At 38.8% G+C, this 23,202-nt stretch overlaps 3 protein-coding genes and 1 pseudogene across 3 annotated transcripts; 1 reads left to right on the top strand and 3 right to left on the bottom strand.

The window, feature by feature from the left end:
• Positions 1 to 271: 271 nt before the first annotated feature.
• LOC141818445 (putative calcium-binding protein At1g02270) lies at positions 272 to 3,417 on the top strand (annotated as a pseudogene).
• Positions 3,418 to 4,133: 716 nt separating this feature from the next.
• LOC141818446 (UNC93-like protein 1) lies at positions 4,134 to 5,868 on the bottom strand. Its single transcript, XM_074705941.1, has 3 exons — positions 4,630 to 5,868; positions 4,290 to 4,549; positions 4,134 to 4,203 (listed from the first exon to the last, which is right to left on the bottom strand). The coding sequence occupies exons 1-3, from the start codon at positions 5,793 to 5,795 to the stop codon at positions 4,148 to 4,150; spliced, it is 1,482 nt and encodes a 493-aa protein (XP_074562042.1). The 5' UTR covers positions 5,796 to 5,868; the 3' UTR covers positions 4,134 to 4,147.
• An 8,347-nt stretch (positions 5,869 to 14,215) lies between these two features.
• Positions 14,216 to 14,974, bottom strand: LOC141818448 (pectinesterase inhibitor 11-like). The gene has a single exon (XM_074705942.1). It carries the CDS (start codon positions 14,956 to 14,958, stop codon positions 14,362 to 14,364), a length of 597 nt encoding a protein of 198 aa, XP_074562043.1. The 5' UTR covers positions 14,959 to 14,974; the 3' UTR covers positions 14,216 to 14,361.
• A 7,357-nt stretch (positions 14,975 to 22,331) lies between these two features.
• LOC141818444 (protein CUP-SHAPED COTYLEDON 2-like) lies at positions 22,332 to 22,976 on the bottom strand. Its single transcript, XM_074705940.1, has 3 exons — positions 22,817 to 22,976; positions 22,490 to 22,755; positions 22,332 to 22,412 (listed from the first exon to the last, which is right to left on the bottom strand). Exons 1-3 carry the CDS (start codon positions 22,974 to 22,976, stop codon positions 22,332 to 22,334), a joined length of 507 nt encoding a protein of 168 aa, XP_074562041.1.
• Between the last annotated feature and the right edge of the window lie 226 nt (positions 22,977 to 23,202).

The following is a 23,202-nucleotide window of genomic DNA, read 5'->3' as shown; positions in this document are numbered from 1 at the left end:
GATTTAAAGTTGAATTTTATAAAGGAAAATAATAATTTACTAATTTGAGTATAAATACAGATCCATCCATCCTCGTCCTCGATCGACATCACGGCGAAAACGGAAATCCCCTTGTTCTTGATTCGCAAATTGCAGGAAGGATTCAACCTCTCTTTGGAATTCCCTTGTTCTTGAATTCATTGATCGGTCGCTGCCACTGGACCGACGACGGAGGAAGGACGGACGAAAGCGACAGGAGGAGGAGAAGAAGAAGAAGAAGAAGAGGTTGCGAATGGGGCGCGGCTCGGTGGTAGGCTCCGAGCGCTCCGTCTCCTGCACCACCTTTACAGATTCCTCCGCCCGACTTACAAGCGACTCAGCCACGAGGTGAGTACCCGACCGCTGTTCTTCGATTTTGGGGATCCTGCTTTTTTTCCTCGTCTCCTTGACTTGTTCTTCGATTCAGGACCAGAGTTGCAGGGAGAGCCAGCACAGGGCGTACTGGTTCTTGAGCCGGACTAATAAGATCATCGACCGGCTCGTGCGATCGTTCCTCTATAATCTGCCTCCAGGTACGGTACGATTTTACGAGTTCCCGATGATTTGGATCTGATCGTGTTAATTTGAGGCATCATCGATTGATTTAGGAGGTTTGGTTGGGGAACGATGAGCTCGTTCAAATGTACGAGAAGCGATTGGAGATGCTGGCTATGTGAGCTTCAAGCTTGCCCGGACGAACAATCGCGGTGATGGTACGTATGATCCTTGGCCGTTATGCGTTCAATTCTGCTACTGTTTGTTTCCATTCTATTGTTCAATTCTGCTCCCTTCCTTTGATGCATTCACTGGTTTTTCTAAGAGAAGTGCTTCATTCTCTACTATTTGTGTCTGCTTGGTTGCAAAAGTTTTAGTTGCTTCCCTTTGGATGATTTCTAAATGAGAATCTTTGAACATGAACATGATGCTAGAAGAGAGAATGATTCTTCTGTCTTTCCTTCTTAAAAAGTTCTTTATTTCCTAAAAAACTCTACATCTTTTTCCTACTTGACTATTCGATGCATCATGGTAGGCAACTCTTTTTAGTATTAGGTTGTTAACCAGTGTCAAATAAAGGCAAAGGCAAATATTATGTGTGGACCAAGAACAAGAATAAAGGATTCTCAAATATTATGTGTGGAACACATTGCAAGGATATCAGCTAGGTGATGCGAGATCATAATAAATACTAACATTAATAGAGGCTATAATAAAATTCATTGAAATTTAAAGTCAACCATAATAAAATATAAATATTAATAAAGAAAGAGGTTTCATATAGTCAACTCAACTTAATAATAGAATGAAAGCTTTGGTTATTGTTGTGGTACTTGATAAGGAATAGGAAAGAGTCATGCCACATTCTCTTTCCAATATTTATATGCATATATATTTTCAACAGTCAACCTTGTATGTCCTGGTAAGTAGTTATATTACAAATGACTTATTTGTTTATCTGAATTATCTTTGTGAAAAAGGAAAATGTCCAATTATTAAACTGGAATCTTCAATCTGTGGCCAGGTCTCCTTACTGCTGTGCACCAGGACTATCTTAGGATTGCAAACCATCGAGAATTGCATTTTAACGACTTTGGCGATCGTGTTGCTCAGCTCTTGCATGTGGAATCAGCTGGTGTTTTAGGGCAAGGGCAAAAATGCAGTGTCCAGCAACAAATTCTGATTGTGAATACTCATTTGCTATTTCCTCATGATTTCAGCTTGTGTATAGTTCGTTTGCAACAGGTAGATGTCTCTTTTTTTGGCACTAGTTTTCCCAACAAATCCTTCACCTGTGACCTGATAACTTGCTTTCTGGGATTGCCAATGAAAGGTGTACAAGATTCTTCTGTACATTGAAACATATCAGAAAGACCACAATCTCGATTCGATGCCTATTATCCTCTGTGGGTAAGTACTATTGTTGGACAAATCACTATCTATTTTGAACAAATGGTGTCTCAATTTCCACACTATCCTACAGAGATTGGAATGGAAGCAAGCGGGGGCATGTCTATAAGTTTCTTAGGTCTCAAGGGTTTGTGTCATCATATGATACAGCTCATCGATACAGTGATGTGGATGCTCACAAGGTGGTTGTTTGATTGCTAAATTATCAATATCAAAATCTTTAGTCAATGTTCTTTTCCTCTATAATCATGCAGTGGGTTAGCCATCGCAATCACCGCGGGAACATCTGTGGAGTTGACTTCATATGGCTTCTAAATCCCAACAAATTCAGAAAACCATTGAGAACTAGCTGGAATGAAGCTGTTTTTGGCCTTATTAAGGTAAATTAGCTGTTTGCTTGTTTAAGTCAGAAATGAAGTATTCTAATCATGTGTTTCTTTTTCCTTCTTATTTCACAAGCAATTGCAAATTAAACTAATAGAGATTAATGAAAAGTTTTGATTGAAACATTCAATCAAAAAATATTTTTTTATTAACTAGACATTGGCTGCTGGACTAACATAAAAGTATTTCAATGTAGACAACTTCCCATCTACTCTTTTTCAATAAGAAACATTAAAAAAAAAAGTTTCCTTAGTGGATTTAATTTCACAGTATGACCCAAATCCATTTATTAATGTTCATCAATGTGATTACTTTGATGTATGAAATGAAATATTGACAGCCAAATTATGATCTCTGTTCTTTTATAAAGATTTTTTTCATTCTTGTAAAGATAAAAACTAACTAAAAATTCTCTGATTTAGTCTCTTCTGCGAGCAGCTTCTCTGACTGAGGATAATGCATTTGCATTCCTCAAAGTGGACAGTCCTGGCGATTACATCACCTACTCAGGTTTTTGTCACGCACTCCATCAGGTATATAATTTGAGAGTCTTAATAAAAATTTAGATTTCTTTCATCTCATACTCTAAACCTATGCATGCAGCTTGGTTTATGTGGCCATCCTCATGGTCTTAGTTCTGAGGATACAAAGGATTTATGGACTCAAGCCGACACCGATCGAAACGGTGTTGTAGATTTTGAGGAGTTTCAGGTGTTAATCATAAGACATGGTTTACTGAAACACTTTAACTATGCATCTTCACCATGTCTTACATAATTTATGACACATTTGCAGCAGCAAATCTGGAATCCTAAATGTTTTGAACAAGCTAAAGATGAAACAACAGGAAACTAAAGAATCACAGATGATACAACAAGCCTTTGGATTTAATGTGAAGAATGCAGTCCTCTTTCCGCCAGAAGTTGAACAAGGGATGTGGCCGGAAAACTATTCTCTTTCCGACCATGCACCTTTGACTGTTGTATTCTCGCCCGTAAAGATTCCTTGTGGCCAACCAATTCGCTAATCCATGATGCGGGAAGTAGAGTTAGAGTAGGGATGTTTGGTTGTATATATATACACGCAATTGTGATTATTGAAACAAGAAGTGCAAATGCCTCAGTAGATGATATAACATGAGATGAAAAGTGTATAGATGCTTTATTCATCCCGCAACCGATTTCTATTCTCTAATGTAAACAAGCAAACCATTTTTGTGGACTTGCTCGAGCAGTCAACTTGTTTACCTTGTGTATCATTCTTGAGTGGTCAACTAAACATTCGCTATTGTTTCTCCATTGTATGTCTTACCTATTTATGGACATGCTCGTGATGTAGGGATGTGATATTGGATAGTTTATGTTATATGGTGGTACCTTTTCGGTATTCAAGTTGTCAAATGTGGTAATGCATTTATATTTATTTTCTAGTTAAACTTGTTATGGAGAAGACATACTTAGCAATGTCTCTGTGTGTGCGCGCGCGCGTGCGTGCACACATGCTCTTTTGATGGATGTTCTATGTAATTTAGTACAATACAAATTTTATTATTTGGTCTCATTGGTGCTTAATAGCATGGTTTCGAGGACATGTAGGAAGTTGAATCGATTTCACTTAGTTAGGAATCTAAATATTCTTGAGGATTAAGAGGTTTTGCGAGAGAAAATTGATCTTTTCGCTCGCATAAATGTTATGGGATCTAACACAACCAATATACGTTTTATTAAATCTAATACAATCAATATAAATTCTATCAAATGTAGTCCATAGCTAAAGCCATGTAAAGTGAGAGAGGTGAATAAGTCCATAGTGGTCAACTGTAACTTCTCGATTTATCTCTTTATAGATGATCACGAGACTGATCGTGTAGAACTATTGAGGTGGCAGATTCTTTTGCTGAAGAGAAAAGTGAATAAGAAATAAGTCAGTTATCTTGAATATGTTAAATTGATTCACAAATGTTTGTAAAGGAAGTCACTCACTGCATCGCTGATCTCTCCCTTTCCCTTGAGCATCCTCCACAGGCAGAGTGGCTGATGCCTTGAGGGCCTTGCTCTCGCCGTCCTCGCCCTCTTCTGTATCCTTGACGGCGAGCATCACCAGCAAAGCCAGCAGCGGATAGCTCGCCGTGGTGAGAGACCAGTTCACTATCAATTGGGGAAGAAGACGAGTCCCGCGAGTGTCCACTTGCCAGGCCACCGCCGCCCCGGCGCTCTGCACCCCCTTGTAGAATCCGCTAAACCTGTCGCCATGGAGGAATCAAGATCAAAGATCGAACTTTGATCGAACAGTTTCATTCAGGCATATGATCGAACAGTTCACCTGCTGAGCGTCTGGGAGTCGTCGGCCAGCGCGCCGATCACCCAGTAGCACAAGCTCTGGAACATGGCGTCCAACAGGCCGTAGCTGAAGTAGAGGACGAAGGGACCGGCGAACTTGGCGCCGGAGTCCTTGAAGTCGAGCTTGTCGGACCACACGCCGTCGGGGTACCGCAGCTGGTTAGCGAGGCCGCCGGCCCAGGTGGCGGTCCCGAGCACGGCGACCGCGGTGATGCCCACGAAGCCCCTGGTTCGCCGGCTCTTGAAGCTGAAGTCGAGCACGTAACCGATGGCGACGGATCCGATCATCTGCGCGCCCCAGTAGAAGACGTTGTTCAGTCCCTTGGTGCGCAGGGTGAAGAGGAGGCCGTTGACGTTGTTGAACTGGTACGTGTAGAAGAAGTTGCTGGCCCAGGCGGCCGGCACGATGAGCAGCATCCGCCAGTCGGCGAAGAGTTTGAGGATCTCGACCGACTCGGTGCGCACGCTGGAGTAGGCGATGTCGGAGGCGCGGGTGCCGTCGTCGCGGACGACGCGGGAGGGGGGAAGGATGGCGAGGGAGAGGACGGCGCCGGCGGCCATGAAGCACATAAAGGCGATGTAGGTGCCGTCGTTGACGGAGGCGGCATCGGTGCGGTGGTAATTGAGAACGAAGGGGATGAGGCCGCCGATGACGCCGCCCATATTGAAGACGGTCCAGAACAAGGAGATATAGGTACCTTTCCGCCCCGCCGGCGGGTAGGAGGTCATGATGGCGCCCTGGCCGGCCCAGAGGAGGCCGGCTCCGATTCCGAGCACGGCGCCGGCGATGATGGCGAAGAGCTGATGGTGGTAGTGGTTGTAGTAGAGGAAGGAGCCAGCGTAGAGGACGTAGGTGGAGCAGCCGGCCAGGAGGGTGAGACGGGGGCCGAGGAGGTTGTAGATGCCGCCACCAAGGATGCCGAAGACGGCGAAGGTGGTGTAGAGGGCGGTGTTGGCGTTGTTGGCGGCGGTGTGGTCGACCTGGCCGCCACCGCCCATGCCGGAGAGCGCGTTGAACATCCCCGGGCAGCAGAAGCACACGAGCCCGATGAGCCCCACCTGCACCAGCGGCGAGTTATAGCGGAATGGCGAGCGGCTCGCCGCCGCCACCGCCGCCGCCGCCGCCACCGGGTCCTGCTCCGATTCCATGATTCCTTCGGATCGGGAAAAGTCAATTTGGGGGAATCCGATGGCGACGTGGAACAAATCGAGGAGGATCTGGGGATGGATGCGGGCTGGAGATATCGGATCTTCTTATGATCCGATAAGCAGCAGCGTGCGCTGCACATGTTTGCATTTAAATTGTATTTTTTCGATATTAAAGTAGGATTAATTTCATTTCGGCCCATAAACTTTTACTTTTTTTAATTTCGATCTTTATTTTTGTTAAATTAGGTATCGTAGTCGACTTTAGTGTTTTATTTGGCATTTTGTATGCAAAATTAGGTCCTTGAGCCGTCAATTTAGATTGGGCTCGTTGAGTTGGTCTGCTCCTCTAAACAATTTAGGTAGATTGGATCGAAATTTTATCAACCTATTTTAAGATGGGTTCAGATGGATTGACCCACCTAGGCCTACGACCCGCATGGGTTGGTCTGCGATAGGCTTGAGTTGGTCCGTGAATTGAGAAAGTTTATTTATTTATTTTAAATTTTAAAATTAAAATAGAAAATTTAATGAATTAGTGGGTTTGATCTGTCTAAATCATAATTCAAATTTAAAATTTTCAACTTAACTAATTTAAACTGCAATTCAAATTTAAAATTTTTAATATTTTTTAATTTTTTGATAGGTCCGTGGGTTGACTCAGCTACTCCACAATCCATCTTAAGTTGGGTTAGATTGAAAATTTTTCAACCCGCTAAATTGATGGATCGACTTGTTCCACCCTGTAATAGATTGGTCTGCTCAGCTATAGAGCCATAGATTGATTTGTTTGACATTTCGCTTGTGCAAGAAGGGTCTTCCAATTATAAAAAAATAATATTTAAAATTATTTGAATATCCGAGGATTGATCCAAAAATAATCAAATGAAATTACTGAGTAGAAAAGTTAATTAAGAAATGGAAATAAATTTTTGAGATTTAGCTACAAATCAAGATTAATTAATAAATTAATTAGTTAGCAAAATAATTGATTGATTAAATATTTAGTAATTAATTAATTAATTGCATATGCGTCATGAGTAATTAATCAATTGATTATTTGATCATTTAAGCAACAATATTTATTGAATAATTAATTAATATATGGATTGTATTGATTAGAAGATACAACACTATATATGCTCTTCGCCTCTTTAAAAAAAACTTTTCAATCTTTGAGGTGGGTGCTTCTTCAATTTCCTCTTGTTCTTCTGCCAATGAGTCTCCCTCATTGTACTCATGATTATCTTAGCCAACTTACTCCATAGATCACTTGCTTCCTTTTATTTACATATCTTACACAAGTTATCATTAAGAATCAAATTAATCAAAATCTTGATTACCTTATTATGGGCCTCGGATCTCTTATTTTGTTCCTCAGTCCATTTGCTTTTTTGAAGAGATTTCCCTTTCTTATCTTTTAGAGGTTCAAACTCTTTCGTTAGAGTAAACCGTTGCTCTATGTCCATTATGAGGAAAATTTTCATTCTTGATTTCCAAATATTGAAGCCTGCTAATCTAAATAATGGTAGAACTCAAATATCATATCCGAGTCCATCTTTGAAATCCATTTGACCTCTTCAAAATCTGAAGTTTTATCTTCTACCTATAGCTCGTGCTCCGACGGAAGTTAATTCGATGAAGAGCGATCTCTTTCTAATACTACTTGTTAGGATCCGTGTGAGTTAGAGGGGGTGAATACCTTCAATCGCTTCTCGTCTTGATTTCGTGGTCTTCGTTTGATTGTGCAGTGAAAACTTGAATCCAAAATCGACGCCACATGCACAACTCCAGGATTTACTTGGTATCTGTCTCTTTGATGCAACTAATCCAAAGCCTACTCCTAGTGATCTTCCTCTTCTATAACGAACACTAGCTACCATAACTCCTAGTGATCTTCCTCTTCTATAACGAACACTAGCTACCATAGCTACCCTAATTAACACCTTAAATCCCAATTTTGGATTTTAGAATCCATCGGTCGATCAATATACCCAATCAATCAACTAATACTCATGTTTCAACCTTACCAAAATTAAATTCTCATCTTACCTAGTATCCGGTTGACCTCAACCTACTAGGACTTTCTTTACTTAGCATTTAGTCAACCTTGACTTGCCAAAACTTTCCGTTGCCTAACACCTAGTCAATCTTGACTTCCAAAACTTCATCATTGTCTGACATCTGGTCAACCTTGACCTGTCAAGATTTCCATCATCACCAAGTGTTTGATCCTCCATGATCCACTTGGACTTCCCTTTTCATGTCAACTTCCTATTGGACTTCCGACCTCCAAATGTCCGATCAACTTTGACCCACTTGGATTTTTCTCTTATCAACTTCTTGTTGGACTTTCGATCATCAAGTGTCAGGTCAACCTTGACCCACTTAAACTTTCCTTCACCGTTAAGTATCCAATCAACCTTGACCTACTTGACGTTTAACTAACATATTGCTCAAACATCGAAATCCAACTCAAATTTGGTCAACCCGATTAACTTTGACCTAAGGTCAATTGCACTAATAATGGTGTGTGTTTTTTATATAATTCAAATATCCGAATTTTGCTCCATTAAGTAGATGATCTTTCTCCGAATTCATCTATTTTTTTATAATTCATATATTTAATTTTTAAGATCTAATTAATTTTAGAAGTAATTAATCTGGCCATATAACTAATGTCTCAAATTGTTCATCATATTGGAGAAAAATATCATATAATTTATCATAATTGAAAGATGAATCATGGATATTTGATAAATCATTGAACACTTTGTCGCTGCACGAAGCAATTCTAAATTGCCTCTCTATTGAGTGTCTGACTAGCTTTAGACTAACAATGTGACACTATTTCTTAATGATTTAGTGGTCTAGGGGCGCCTTCTCAATGTCCTAGACATCTAAGGATTGAGTTCTAGCTTCAACAAATTAATAGATAAATTTCCTTTAATAGACGGTTGATCTTGTTGGGTTGCAAGGGTGCAAATATAGTCTCACATCTAAAATACATGGAAAAGATCATGAGGTTAAAATGATGGAAAGTATCTCCATTGGTATCGACCTTTTGGGTAGAACCCAAGAACAAAGCTGAGGGTTTAGGTCCAAAGTGGACAATATCATACCATTATGGAGATATTTTGATTTCATCGATACTAACATATCTAAGAAAGCTGGACTAATGGATCATCCGCTATGAATGCTTCTTGATTTATTTCGATGATGGGTAAAAAAATTTTATAGGATTGAATCAATCATCTCTGATTAATCGGTACAAATCAGATACGCGATGCCAATTAAAATAAAAATAAAAAATGATTTGATGGTGTAACTAGGGAAGGTGCCATCCAATATTATTATTCGTCTAATAATTGTGACACATGCTTTTGGTTCCATTTGGCATCCTCAAGACTCTTTGGCTCCATGCCATTAAGTACGCGTCACACTCACTTGACCTCCTTCTCACTCTAGCAATCACAAACATTTCTAAATGATTTGAGTCCAATTAAATTTGATGGTATTTCAAATTTATTTCATAAAATAAATTAATCTAAGCTTAAAATGAACTACTACATTTTACATATATATCTAACTTTCATAATACATCATATATTATATTCCTCTTTTTCTATAAGTCTATCAATTATTTTATTCTAAAAATTTTAAATCATTATAAATCAAAATTATAAAAAAATAAAAAATTTCAAAACTAATAAAATTTTTTAAAACTACTCTAAATATTAAAAAAAAACTCTAACTCTAAAAATTATAAAAAATAATAATAAAATCTTCGAATCATTCTGCATCATGGTTCCATTGCAACTCTCCTTCAACATCAGCTGCAACTTTTCATTTGCAACATCTTCAAGCAATCTAGAGAAAGATAATTGAACTAAACTTGTAGTCTTTTTCATTTGTTCTCTCTTGTTCATTTGCTTAAATTTGTAAGGTTATTCTCTTGTTCATTTGGTTAAATTTGTAAGGTAATATTTCTCCGCCTTTAGATTTAATCTAAGAAGGAGAAAGTTTAGTAGAGATAGATAGTTCAGAGTAGACTCTTGGATTAGTCGCCTCAATAAGACTTATACCAAGTAAATCAACGTGTTAACTTGTGTGTTTATAGTGGTGTGTCTTCGCTTCAAGTTTCCACTATCAAATCTCAACAACGAAGTGAATTGAGTTATTCAACTCCCTTTGTAGCTCGTAAAGTCCTAATACGAATAAATTTAAACACATATGTATTCAGCTAGTTAATATTTATGAATCATGTTCATCAATAAAATTTTTATCAACATACTAAATAAATAAAAAATATTTCAAAATAAATAAATAAATTTATATTATCAAACTTAACAGTCAATCAAATAAGTTTAAAATATAAAAATTTTAAACAATCAAACAAGTTTGAATTGAAAATTTGATAACATCTAAACAAACCAAACTTGAACCGATCTCAAGCTCATTAAAAAAAATCAAACTACACTTAAATAATCATTTGAGACTTGACTTGATTTAACTTACTTATCTTATAAAAAAAATTAAATATCATAAAACTTAATTCGACTTGACTTGTTTACCCCTCAAGTGTCTCTAACTTCATCAAACCCCATACCACTTAGGACAACCTCGTGGCACTATTTCTTAATGATTTACTAGTCTAATTAATTAGGGAAGGTGTCATCCAAATATTATTAATTATTCATCTAAGCAGGGAAGGTGTCATCCAAATATTATTATTTGTCTAATAATTGTCCTTTGTCTTAGGATTAGTTAATTCTATTTTTTATGGGATCGGAAAGGGATATAACTCAGCAGTAGAGTGTTACCTTGACGTGGAAGTCATTAGTTCGAGCTTGATTATCCTTAAATCCAATGTAAGTTTTTCTATTTTGACTTGCTCCCTTACCGTGATCGAATGAGAATGCATAAGAGGCTTGTGGAGTTGACATGATAGGGTAGGGATGATTATATTGTTGAGAGCAAACTCTAAGCTAATATGAAGCACATGAATACAAGTTATGCCTTATAATGAATTGATGAGAGCAAACTCGCCAAACTAATATGAAACATATGGATACGAGTTAAGCTTTAGAATGAAAGAGAATTTTGAATTCACTTTATCTACCAACAAAAAAAAATGATAATCCCAATTAGTCGTATTGACTCAATCCATAGGGGTGACCGGACCGGTCCCACGGAAGTTTCCCACCGATCACCAGGGTAAATCGGGAAGCACACGCAGCGGCCAACTTAGATGTCCAGCATCCTTTGATTGCGCTCCCCATTTAGAGGAAAATTTCTGCAAATACGTCATAGCTGGAAATCAAACCGCAGGTGTCTAAGTGACAACCTGGATGTCTTACCGCGGCACCATGACCCCGGAGACCACTTTATCTACCAATAAAAAATGATAAATCCCAGTTAGTCTCATGGACTCAATCCCTGGGGGTGGCTGGTCCGGTCCCACGGAAGTTTCCCACCGACCACCAAGGTAAATCGGGAAGCGCATACGGTGGCCAATCCAGATGCTCAGCATCCTTTGATTGCGTTTCCCATTTAGAAGAAAATTCTTGCAAATACGCCGTAGCTGGGGATCGAACCGCGAGTCCCTGAGTCACAACCCGAATGTCCTACTGTTGCACCATTGTCCCGAGGACTTATTTACCAACAAGGAATAGTACACAGTGGTTGATTTCATTAAGGTCTATGTCTCGGTCCCAATTTTATTGAGACCTTTGATTTTTAATAATTTAAATTGAGTCCAATTTAAATTTTATAATCAATTTTATAGAAATTTTTTTCCAATAGGATGATAAATTTAGAACGTCGGGATCACTTTTGGCCGGATAATTATAAATTTTTTGATTTATCTTGATGATAAATAAAAATTTTTATGAGGCAGAATAGATTTAGTGAGTTTGAAAAAAAAAATCTGAATCATGGGAAAAAAATTAGGCGTCACAGTCATTGATGACCTCGGTCTCCCTCTAACCACAGACATTTCTAAATGATTCGAGTCCAACTAAATTTTATATTTTTCTTATTTATTGATAAAAATAATCAAATAAATTAAACAAAGCTTAGCATAAACTAACCAGTTAAATCATTTGTTTAACCTCGTGATGGAGTGGCATTGGGTGTAAATGAACTGAATCAAATCAAATAATATGAAATTATTAATATTTAAATATGAGTATAAAAAATATATATTTGAATTTAATTTAAATTTTAAAAATATAAATAATTTTGATTTGATCTTCGAAATAAAATTTGAATTGTTCGAATTTTGATTCGGACAGAATCAATTATAATTTAAAATTTATTTAAATTTGAATTAGTTTACCTTATTTAAATTTTAATTTGACTATATTTAAAATAAATAGATTTGAATTCAGTTTAAAAATATGGAATATGTTCGATTTAAACTTTATTTTTTTAAAAAATTAAACTTTATTTTTAAAAATATTATTAAGCTTTTAATTTACATTTTTTAATTATTAATAATTTTTTATTTGTCCGTGAATTTAATACTCCAGATTTATTTATTTCTCTTAAGAATTCTTTATTTATTTAAAAATTTAATAAAAATTTTATTATTAAATATATTTCACAAATAGTTCACGAGATTAAAACACATATATTTAAGCTTAAATACAACATTTAATTCATTCACAATATATCTGATCCTTTAATAATATTTTTAAAAAGTACAATAAATTATTTTTTTACCAATTCTTTTGCAAAATGATAAAATCTGTCATCCCAACGGCCCAACACGGTCGGTCCCTATGTGAGAAAGTAAATCGAGAAACTGTAATGGATCACGACGGAAGAGAATATTATCTCGACTTCATCGAGATTCGAATCCTTATCCCCTTCTGCAATTCTGCTGTGTCGTAACTAATTCAGCTATACCTCGGGGGCAAAAATTATCTTGGATAAACTTTTTATAGTGACCAACTCCACCGCCAAAACGGTCCCATAGTCAGAAAATCTTCTAAGAAATTTTTTAGAGGTACGGTGTCACTATATTGATAAGAACTTACTGCCGAAACAATACTTCAGTCAATAGGTACATGTTACTAAAAGGACTTAAACTCGGAACCTCAAACAACACGTGTCTCCATACTTATCACTTGGATTTTTCTACCAATTCAAACTATCTAAACATGCATTATGCAAAATGGTCTCACGTGCCTCTCCAAATTAGCACAAATGATTATTATAAAAATATTATCACTGATGAGTCAGAGATCCAAATTAGCATAGATGATTCTTGTAAAAATATCATCACTGATAAGTCGAAGATCGATTCTCAATAGGTGTGAAAGATTCGATGGTTATTTGAATCTCGACGAAGCCGAATAATATCCTCTTCTGTTATGACCAACTATAATTTCTCGATTTACCTCTTCATAGATAATAATGAAATCGATCATATAAAACCGTTAAGATGATAGATTCTACCTTTTATAAAAAGTGAAAGTTTCGATAGTTGTCTCACCCGCTACAAGTGCTATTCTTGTTATGGATTCACCTTTTACCACTCATGCAAAATGACCCCACTAAATTTAATATAAAATATTAAAGGCCACCCATGCAAAGTAAATCAAAAACTTATAATTGATCATTTGCAGTAACAATTCCATCGTGCCCTGAAAACAATCAATCCAATTCCATACCTTGCAGTAACAATTCTAGAGTGCCCTGAAAAAAGTCCCCAGGACAATAGTACAACGGTAGAACATCTGGATTGTGACCTAAGGATCCGCGATTCGATTCCCAGCTACAGCATATTTACAGGAATTTTCTTCCAAATAAAGAACGCAATCAAAGGATATTGGGCATCTGGATTAGCCACCGTATGCGCTTCCCGATTTACTCTGATAGTCAGTGGAAAACTTCTATAAGACCGAATTGATCACCCCAGGATTGAGTCTACGAAACTGACTGAGAAGATTGAGTCTACGAGACTGATTGAGATTTATCATTTTCATTTTGTAGTGCCCTGAAAACAATCAATCCAATTCCATTCCAATCTAGCAATTACATCTCATAATTCATTTATTTATTAAGCTCACCAACCCCAACGCCTGCTGTCCATTACTCTGTGACCACGCATTTGAATGATGATGCCCCTTTATTCGATAAACGAACATATCATATTTCCGTTATATCTCTTTCCATTAAAAAATTTTTTAATCCATTTAAAAATTCATTATTTTAAATGTATACTATTATACATTAAGAAAGAAAATTTTACAGAAATTATCATTATTTATTTAAAATGATTTTAAAATTTTTTAAATTCTTAATATTTTTAAATCCATTAATAATATTGATTAATAAAATTATTGATCGACACAATTTTAAAAAAAATTAAAAATGTAAAACAGAGTGCAGCGGCTCCACTCTCACTCAACGTCTAAACACTCTTCTTATCTCTTCCAAGGGTACGACGTTTTACATTAACACCCCTTGATTTAGCCCCTTCACACAAACACCTATATAAATATATATAATTACATGCACGCATGCGAGATGGAACGGCGACAGTAAAGCCGAACCGGGTTCAGGTCCTCGGTTGGAGCCGGTTCACGAGGGCCAGGGCGTTGCTGGTGACCTGCGCCACCGACACCACCCGCTTCCGGACGGCCGCGCGGACGGCGGGGCCGGCGTTCTGGGAGAGGCCGTCGAGGCAGGTGCCCTCGTCCGTGAGGGCGGCGCTGACCCAGGTCTGGGCGTTGCTGAGGTGCCAGGCGAAGCGGGGGGTCCGGGCCGGCCCCATCCGTTCGATCTCGTGGATCGAGCGCAGGAGGCGGTCGACGCCGTCGCGCATCGTCTCGAGGCAGTCCCTCACGGCGCCGGCCTCGCGCGTGCGGACCGCCAGCTTGCCGCCGCACATCCGGCCCAGTAAGGCGGAGGCCGACCGCGCCTTGACCGCGCTCACGGCCAGCGCGGCTGTCGCCACGCTGCGGGCGCTGCTCCGGACCGGCGGCACGATGGCCGAGAGGCTGCGCTCGCAGACGTGGGGGTACCTCGTCGCCCGGCAGGAATATCGGATGAACCCGCTCGCCCTGTGGCCGATCGTCGGCGCCGCGGAGGCGGAGGCGGAGGCGCAGATCGCGGCGGAGGCTAAGAGAACTAGGGCGACAATGCAGCGCTCCATGAAACCCTAATCTGCTTTTTCTTCTCTGTTTTCTTAAAGCGAAGAAAGCCGGAAATAGCGGGCTTTATAGAGAAAGGGGATACAGGTCGGTGGAGGACAGGGAGTGTGCTTGTCACGTGATCTGCGTCGGCTACTCTTTCATAAATCATAATTCATATTGGGAAAATTCCAATTTAGCCCGTTATTTCTTTAAAATATATTTTTTTGTCTCCAAATCCCAAAATGTCTCAATTTGATGTCCAAAAGAACTTAACAAAGAATGAAAGGATGAATGTTTAAAAAAAATGATAATCTCAGTAGTCACATCTCTGGGGGTGGCCGATCCGATCCCACGAAAGTTTTCCATGCACCGACCATCAGGATAAATCGGGAAGACATACGACGGCCAATCCAGATGCCCAGCATCCTTTGATTGCGTTCCCCATTTGGAAGAAAATTCCTATAAATACGTCGTAGCTAGGGATTGAACCGTGGGTCCCTGAGTTACAATCCGAATGTCCTACCGTTGTATCATTGTCCCGGGGACACGGATGAATGTTTAAACTGTTACTAGAAGGTGGCCATTAATAGAGATCAGTAGTTGTAAAATCATAATGAGAGCTATTACTCGGTGAAGGTTATAAAAGAATATTGATAATCAAAGGATAGTGTATGATTTTTCTCTCTAATAATATCTCTCATTCCATTGTATTTCTACTTTTTTTTTTTAACGAAATCTCATTTAAATTACATTAGAAAGGTCATGCTAAATAAGACTGACACCCTCTGACCACATGTTAACTTTGGACGAGAACTTATTCGTTAGACCTAGGGACAACAAAGAGCACTCAACAATGAGCATCCAAATTAAATTTCATATATTGTAACAATGAATATTCAAAAAAATTAGGGGAATTGATTTTCAAAGGTGGTGGATATATGAAATAAAATTTGAAATTCATTGAGATTGAAAACTATAATAATTTAATCTCATTTTAATATAAAATAATATTTTCAATCACTTTCAACTTTAGATTTCCTCATTTTCATAAAACTCTTGATGTTGTGAATTTTTTATCTCAATTTAGTCTCAGCTGTCGATCTCACTTTAGCCTCGATTGTTGACCTTGATCTTAGCTCAATTATCGACATTTACTCGACCTCAGCTATCAATCTCATTTCAGTCTCAGTTGCTGACCTCGATCTCAACTTGACCTTGACTATCAATCTCGAGCTCAACTCGGCTTTAGCTGTCGACTTCATCTCGGCCTTGGTTGTCGACCTCACTTTGGCCTCGGCTGCCGATCTCGATCTCAACTCAGCTACTGTTCTCATCTCAGCCTCAGCTGTCATCTCGGCCTCGGCTATCGACCTTGATTTCAACTTGGTCTCGAGTGTTGACCTCAACTCAATCTCGGATGCCGATCTTATCTGAAGATGAGATTGACATCAAGTGTCAACCTCATCTCAGTCTCGAACATCAATCTTATCTTCAACTCGGCCTCAGGGGCCAACTTTATCTTGATCTTAAGCACTGGCCTTATCTTCAGTTTAATCTCAAGTGCCAATCTATCTCGGATGTCGACCTCATCTTCAGCTTAGTCTCAGGTGCTGATCTCAGATCAATCTCATGTGTCGACCTCTTCTCCGACTTGGTTAGACATCGATCTCGCCTCCCTAGCTATATGCCCCTAGCCAAAGAGACAGTAGGACCGTTTCATTCACAGAACTGTTTCTCCCAGAAGACGCGGATATCTCGAAATATACCATGCATAAACGACGATGAATATCTCGGAACCTACCATAAATGAAGACAGGGATCTCGGAACATACCATAAATAGAAGTGGATATTTCAAAAAAAAATATATTTACAACTTTTTAAAAGGTTGCCCGCTCATACAACATAGGTATATACACACAAAACCCTAATTTTCCGCAAGCCATTATTCTCCTTCTTCACACAAAACTCTAATTTGAGTATTAAAGTGGCTTGTCGAGATCCATTCTCGGTATCATCCTAACTCTCTTTTAGAGTGCTTTTCAAGTACTTTTGTCCTCTGCAACAGTAATCGCTAGGGAATGTGCACGTTAGCTCATTCGTTGACTGATAACTTGACCATCCACAGTATTTAACTAATGCCTTTTGATTTTTGCCCTTATTTATAAACAATTTTTTGTGTGATAGATGAGCATTCATTTGGTTATTGCCAAATTGGACTATGTACTTATAAAATGTGGATGTTTTTTGTCCATAAAAGTTGAGCTACACATAACTCAAGGATGCTCAATGGCAGAGTCAAAAATTTTATAGTCCTCGAGCTACCTTCCTCTCTCTCACACACACGTTATTCCCAACTAGTTTGATATCACACGGAGATCCTCCTCTTCAACGTTATGTCCACCCCCGGTTAAAGCCCGACTAGGGCATCATGTGACTCCGCCTGGGATGCTATACTTTATTGTTGTGTCCTTTAGTAGTGCTAATACAATTCGATATATGTTTTGGGACCTACATCAATCGTTGCTCTATCTATAAAGCTTTACAACATTAATTTGTTTATATGTTTTATACTTTTCTTTAAAGCTTTGGCCCCTCGAATATGTTTATAATAACTTAATTACCTCCATGCTATTGCTATATATGTTTCCTCAATCATAGCTAGCAAACTCAACGTTCTACGCATCTGCACATGCCAATGGTCCCTCCCTCAATTGAAGTTGATCTTAATTTTGTTCTTCTTGATAAAAGACAAATTGTCGTCGTCGCCAAAATAGTTCGCCTCCATGTGCTGATTATGGCACCCACAATCTTCTTGTAAGAGATAAGTTATGGCTCCCGGGGCATGATTGAATTGGTTACTATGGAACAGACTTGTTTTAGTAGGCAAGGGTCGAATTTTGACGAAACTGAGGTAATGCCCTTCTCCGTAGTGGACAACTGTAGTTTTCCGATTTACCTCTTCACGGATGACCGTGAGACCGATTATGTGAAGTCATTGAAGTGATGAATTCCATCTTTTACTGCAATAAGAGATAGATTATGGACCAAATAGTGTTGATGTATAATTAAAGTCAATCGATGGATTTCAATATGTATTTATAGACTAATTACCACAATTTGAATAAGTCTTCACAAGATGAATTATTACTTTTAATCACCATCTCTCTTAAACGATATGTGTTGTAATTAGCTTCAAGTTGCACCAAACATGTAGATTGGATGTAGTATGAATTTCTCTAATAGAACTTTGTTCATTATTAAGGAGGCGACTGATTCAACTTCACGGAAATTATCCTAACACGCAATTAACCGGCCGAATCAAATAAATTTTTTAAACTCCTTAAGTGTAATAAATCTTGAATGAGATTTGAATCTTCATTGCCTATAGGGAATCTATCTCACCTCTTAGCATCTTTTGATAGTTGAAGTAGAAGTCATTCAAGATGTAGCTCTTCAATCTCATCTTTCATTGATTGAATGTGTACTCTTTGTATATTCTAGCAATTACGATTTTATAATTGTTACAAGTAGAGTTATCATATCTATATAATTGATCGACCAATTCAAAATTTAATACATGTCATAGAAAATAATAATATCTAATAATGTACTTAAGATAACTATGTAGATTATTGGGATGAAATGCTTTTAAGTTGAGGTAATATTCTCTTTCATCGTGGCTAAAACTAACTTACAGTTTCTCGTTGTACTTCCTCACAGATGGTCGTAGGGTTGATTGTATGGGACCATTGAAATGACGAATTTCATCTTTTATTGAAGGGATGAAATGCTCTTTTTTAATAATAATTGTTAAAACCGATGGAATCAAAATATCTCCACAATGACATGATATTGTCCACTTTGAGCGTAAGCCCTCATGATTTTATTTTTGGGCTCTCCCCAAAAGGTCTCATTCCAATGGAGATATCTTTCATCCTTTTTAAACCCATGATCTTTTTCATGTGTTTTAGATGTGGGACTATGTTTGCACCCTTGCAACCCAACAATCCCCCCTCAAACAAAGGACCACAGACCCCCCTCAAACGGAAAGCCTCCATTTGATGTCTGAATCCTCGACCCATCAGCACTTTTTGCCCCTCGGTCCACCCGACCTACTAGGACTTCTCACCTAGCTGCAACTAGGACATTTTGCCCCTCGGTCTACCCGACCTACTAGGACTTCTCACCTAGCCGCAACTAGGATTTTTTGCCTTTCGATCCATCCGACCTACTAGGACTTCTCACCTAGCCGCAACTAGGATTTTTTGCCTTTCGATCCATCCGACCTACTAGGACTTCCCATCTGGTGTCTGGTCCTTAGCTTGATTCAGACACGGGAGCACCCACTTCCTTTGTTTTTAAGGTTCAACCCACATGGTTAGATCTAGGTCATGGCTCTTCCGGCGGTTAGTCCGGTGAAGAACGGTCTCGCTCTGATACCACTTGTAAGAACCAATGGAATCAAAATATCTCCACAATGACATGATATTGTCCATTTTGGGTCTAAGCCCTCATGGATTTATTTTTGGGCTCTCCCCAAAAGGTCTCATTCTAATGGAGATATTTTTCATCCTTTTTAAACTCACGATCTTTTCTCTGTGTTTTAGATATGGGACTATGTTTGCACCTTGCAACCCAACAACAATAACAATAATAATAATAATAGGGAAAAAAAATGCTTTTAGCAATTAGCCCAACACGTAATTAGCCGGCCCATTGCTATTTCGGTCCGCTCCGGCCGAATCAAACGAATGCAAACTTGTTCTCTTTAGGCTGACAGAATCTTGTCGGTTCACGAACCGGCTCGACCGGCCCGACAGGCGAGGCATTCGAGCCGAAACGGCGGCGGGAGGGACTCGTGCATTTATTCCAGTAATTAATAATCATTTATTATTATTCTCTCTCCTCTCGTTTTGGGGGGAAACGTGGTCGTCAGCCACATGGCCGGTCGCCTTGGCGGGAAATCTTACACGTGCGGGGTTTTGGCGGGAAGTCGGATGCGGTCATGCACAGTTGGCGGGAATATCCGCTGCGGTTACGCTGGATGCTCATTTCCGGAAAAGAACATTCTCATTGGATTCTCTTTCCTCCCCGTGAATATACTAAAGGATAAAAATCAAAAGATTCTCCTTCATTTTTAGATCATGCGTTCCATTTTACTTTTTTTATTAAAAAGATATCTCATTTCATTTTAATTTTATCCTATGATATAATAAAATTATATTTTAATAATTATGATTTTTTAACTGTTATAATAGTGAATTGAATTCAATTATAGTAATTAAGAAATCATAAATATTACAACATACAAATTTTAAATGAAAAATAATAATATAGAATAATACTAGATACCTATATGGAACAATGAAATAGGATAAATTTTGATAAAAAAATTAAAATAGGATGTCCTTTGATGATCCTTTTGACTTATGAGGGCTTTTAACATAGGAACATGAGTTCTTAGTTATAGTCGATGTGTAAGCTCAATCTCAAAGTTTTGCTTGAGCTTACCAAGTGCAAGCCAGGAGCAACACTTGAGGAGGACTCTAATCCATGCATTGGATGGAGTTTGTATTGATGCAAGTCTTTAGATGGTCGAGTTTGACTAAGTTATTTTGATAAATTTAATAAAGAATTTAAGTTGGATTTGACTTGTGTTAATGATGTTGGTGCAATCGACTTCTGGTTAAGGCTGATCAGTTTGACTAAGCTCGAGTTGATGTTTCGATGTTTAATCAATATGTTAGTTGGTATAGTGAGATATCAAGTAGGTAAAAATTGACAAGATAAGAAAAATCCAAGTAGGTCATTGGTGATCGGACGCTTGGTGATCGAAAGTCTAACATGGAATTGGCACGAGATAAAAAGTTCAAATGGATCGTTGACTGGACACTTGGTGATCAGAAGTCTAATAGAGAGTTGATAAGAAGAAAGTCCAAGTGAGTCATGGTTGATCGGAGATGATGGAAATTTGAGGTCATGGAGGACCGGATACTTGACATGCATGAGAAAGTCTAAATAGGTTAAGGAAGACTAGATGTTTAATATAAGAGAAGTCCTGATAGATCAAGGTTGACTAGATATTGGGTAACAAAAAATTCCATCAGGTCAAAATTGACCAAATGACTGGGCAAAGAAAGTCCTGGTAGGTTGAAGTCAACCAAATTAATGTCAGGCAAGAAGAGATTTTAACTTTGGAAAGATTGAAACATGGAAAGTAATAAATTATTAAAATAAGCCCTGAAACTCCTAATTCAAGATTTGAGGAAGTAAAGAGGGTTTGCTAGAACCTAACAAATGATTGCTGACACTATAGCACTCAAATGCCTGGTTGAACTGTTAGCTACCAGCCAATTGTTGAAATCTAACAATTGATTGTTGGTAGCGTTCAAGTGAATAAAACGTTCCCAACTCAATTGGCCAGTTCGACTAGAGGCTACTAGTTGATTGCTATGATTCAACAATCAACTAATGATAGTCAAACTATATGGAAAAAACTATTTTGTAGATTTAAACAGTCGGATCTAATATGACAGTTGATTGGTGAAGTATAATAATCGATCGATAGGGGAAAATCAATCCGAGCAATAGCCTTTAAAAGAAGATTTTGAGGAAGATCGAAGAGGCCAATTTTTTGGATGTTTGAGAACGAAGTGTTATTGTATTTTCATATCAACAAGAAATAATTTCAAACAACAAGAAAGCACTCAAAGTAATATTCTGATAAAGTAGTTTACTTTCATTGTATTTACTTTTTTTCTCTTGTATTTATCTGTGTTATGTGTAACAATATATTTGTAAGAGGCTTCTCCGCTTATGAAATGTATCAGATAAAGAAAAAAGATTAATGGTGGTAGTCGTTATGACTATAAACAGAGAAACAGTAAACCAAGTAGAACTAACTTATTAGCATAGTATTTTGTTTTGCTGGCTTCACTTCAAGATTTCTACTGCACATTTAAGAGACGAAGCGATCAAAGTTATTCACCCTCATCTCACCTCGAGCTCACACATGTCCTAACAATTGATAAGTGCATCGAGTGTGTAGGGACTTGAGATAATGCACATTGGAGCTTAGCAAGCTTAGTGCTCATCATGGTTAATATACAATCCATCTATTTTCTCATCCGCACCTCTAAGTAAACAAATAGTTAAGAATTTTTCTCCACCTCATGCTCCTTTCCCTTCTCAATTCACACCTCGAAGTAAACAAATAATTTAGTAGAAATTAATCAATAATCATTTATTTTAAGGGTAATTTGGAGAAAACTCCCCAAACCGAAACATACATCTATTTTATTTACATGCAGTACCCAAAAGTTTGTTTCAACTCCCCAATACCACAAAATTACCAAGTTACCCCTTAAACCAAGCTACGTGTTCCCCCTTTTCTTAATATAAAAAGGCTGGCTCCTTCACTTGATCTCTTTCTCCTTTTCTCTTCTCAAAAACTCTGCACATAACCCAGTCCTCCTGCCACATGAACTGATCATTCAGCAACTAATTAATCACAAGAACATGTTTCTACTGGCGTAATGCAGCGTACGTACCTTCGATGGAGATCGAGGCATCTCCAGTTTGAGCTCATGCATCACCCAATTCGTCTTCACCCCGTTGGGGGCTCTTCCTCTGTAGAACACCAGCGTCTTCCTCATCCCCACCGCGCCGCCCGTCGCCGGGTCGCTGACCTCTCGGTCCTTCCCCGTGGCCTTCCAATAGCCCGACTTGGTCGCGCGGTTCGTCCGCGATCCGGTCGCGTACTTGCGGTCGCCGAAGCTGAAGAAGTACCACTCGTCCGCCCCCAGCTTGCCCGCATCTGCACAAGCCCGGCCGTCAGTGGACCATGAACAAGCTTAAATAACGATCGATGGGCTCACTTGGGAGCTCCCATGGTTCTTGAATGTGTAGGTCGATCTCCACCATAGTCCTTTCCTGGTTGCTAACCTTCTTGGAGAGGTAGTGGCACACCAGCTCGTGGTCGTTCGAGTGGAACCTGAACCCCGGCGGCAGAGCGAACGCGATCTCCCTCAGCTCCATGTCTCGAAAGCTGCCTGAGCGAATTGAATTCTCTAGACACAAATAAAGGCAGAGAGGAAAGAAGGAAGGGGACGAACCAATTAAGCTTGCTTATAATTCGTGCACAGGAGATCGATCGAGCATATGATGATGGGCAGCATGAGAGGCGTGCAGATCATAGATCAGTCGACTGACGTGGAGCGTCAGTCGATTCCAAATCGCCTCTGTTCATGGTCAGTCGACTGAG

The sequence above is a fragment of the Curcuma longa genome, unplaced genomic scaffold, assembly GCF_044706935.1.
Source record: "Curcuma longa cultivar G26 ecotype Majalengka, Jawa Barat unplaced genomic scaffold, ITB_CL_G26_1.1 contig_24826, whole genome shotgun sequence".
In the NCBI taxonomy this organism is placed as follows: Eukaryota; Viridiplantae; Streptophyta; class Magnoliopsida; order Zingiberales; family Zingiberaceae; genus Curcuma; species Curcuma longa.
Note: the sequence above shows the minus strand (reverse complement) of the source record. Positions and strands in the feature narration are given on the sequence as shown.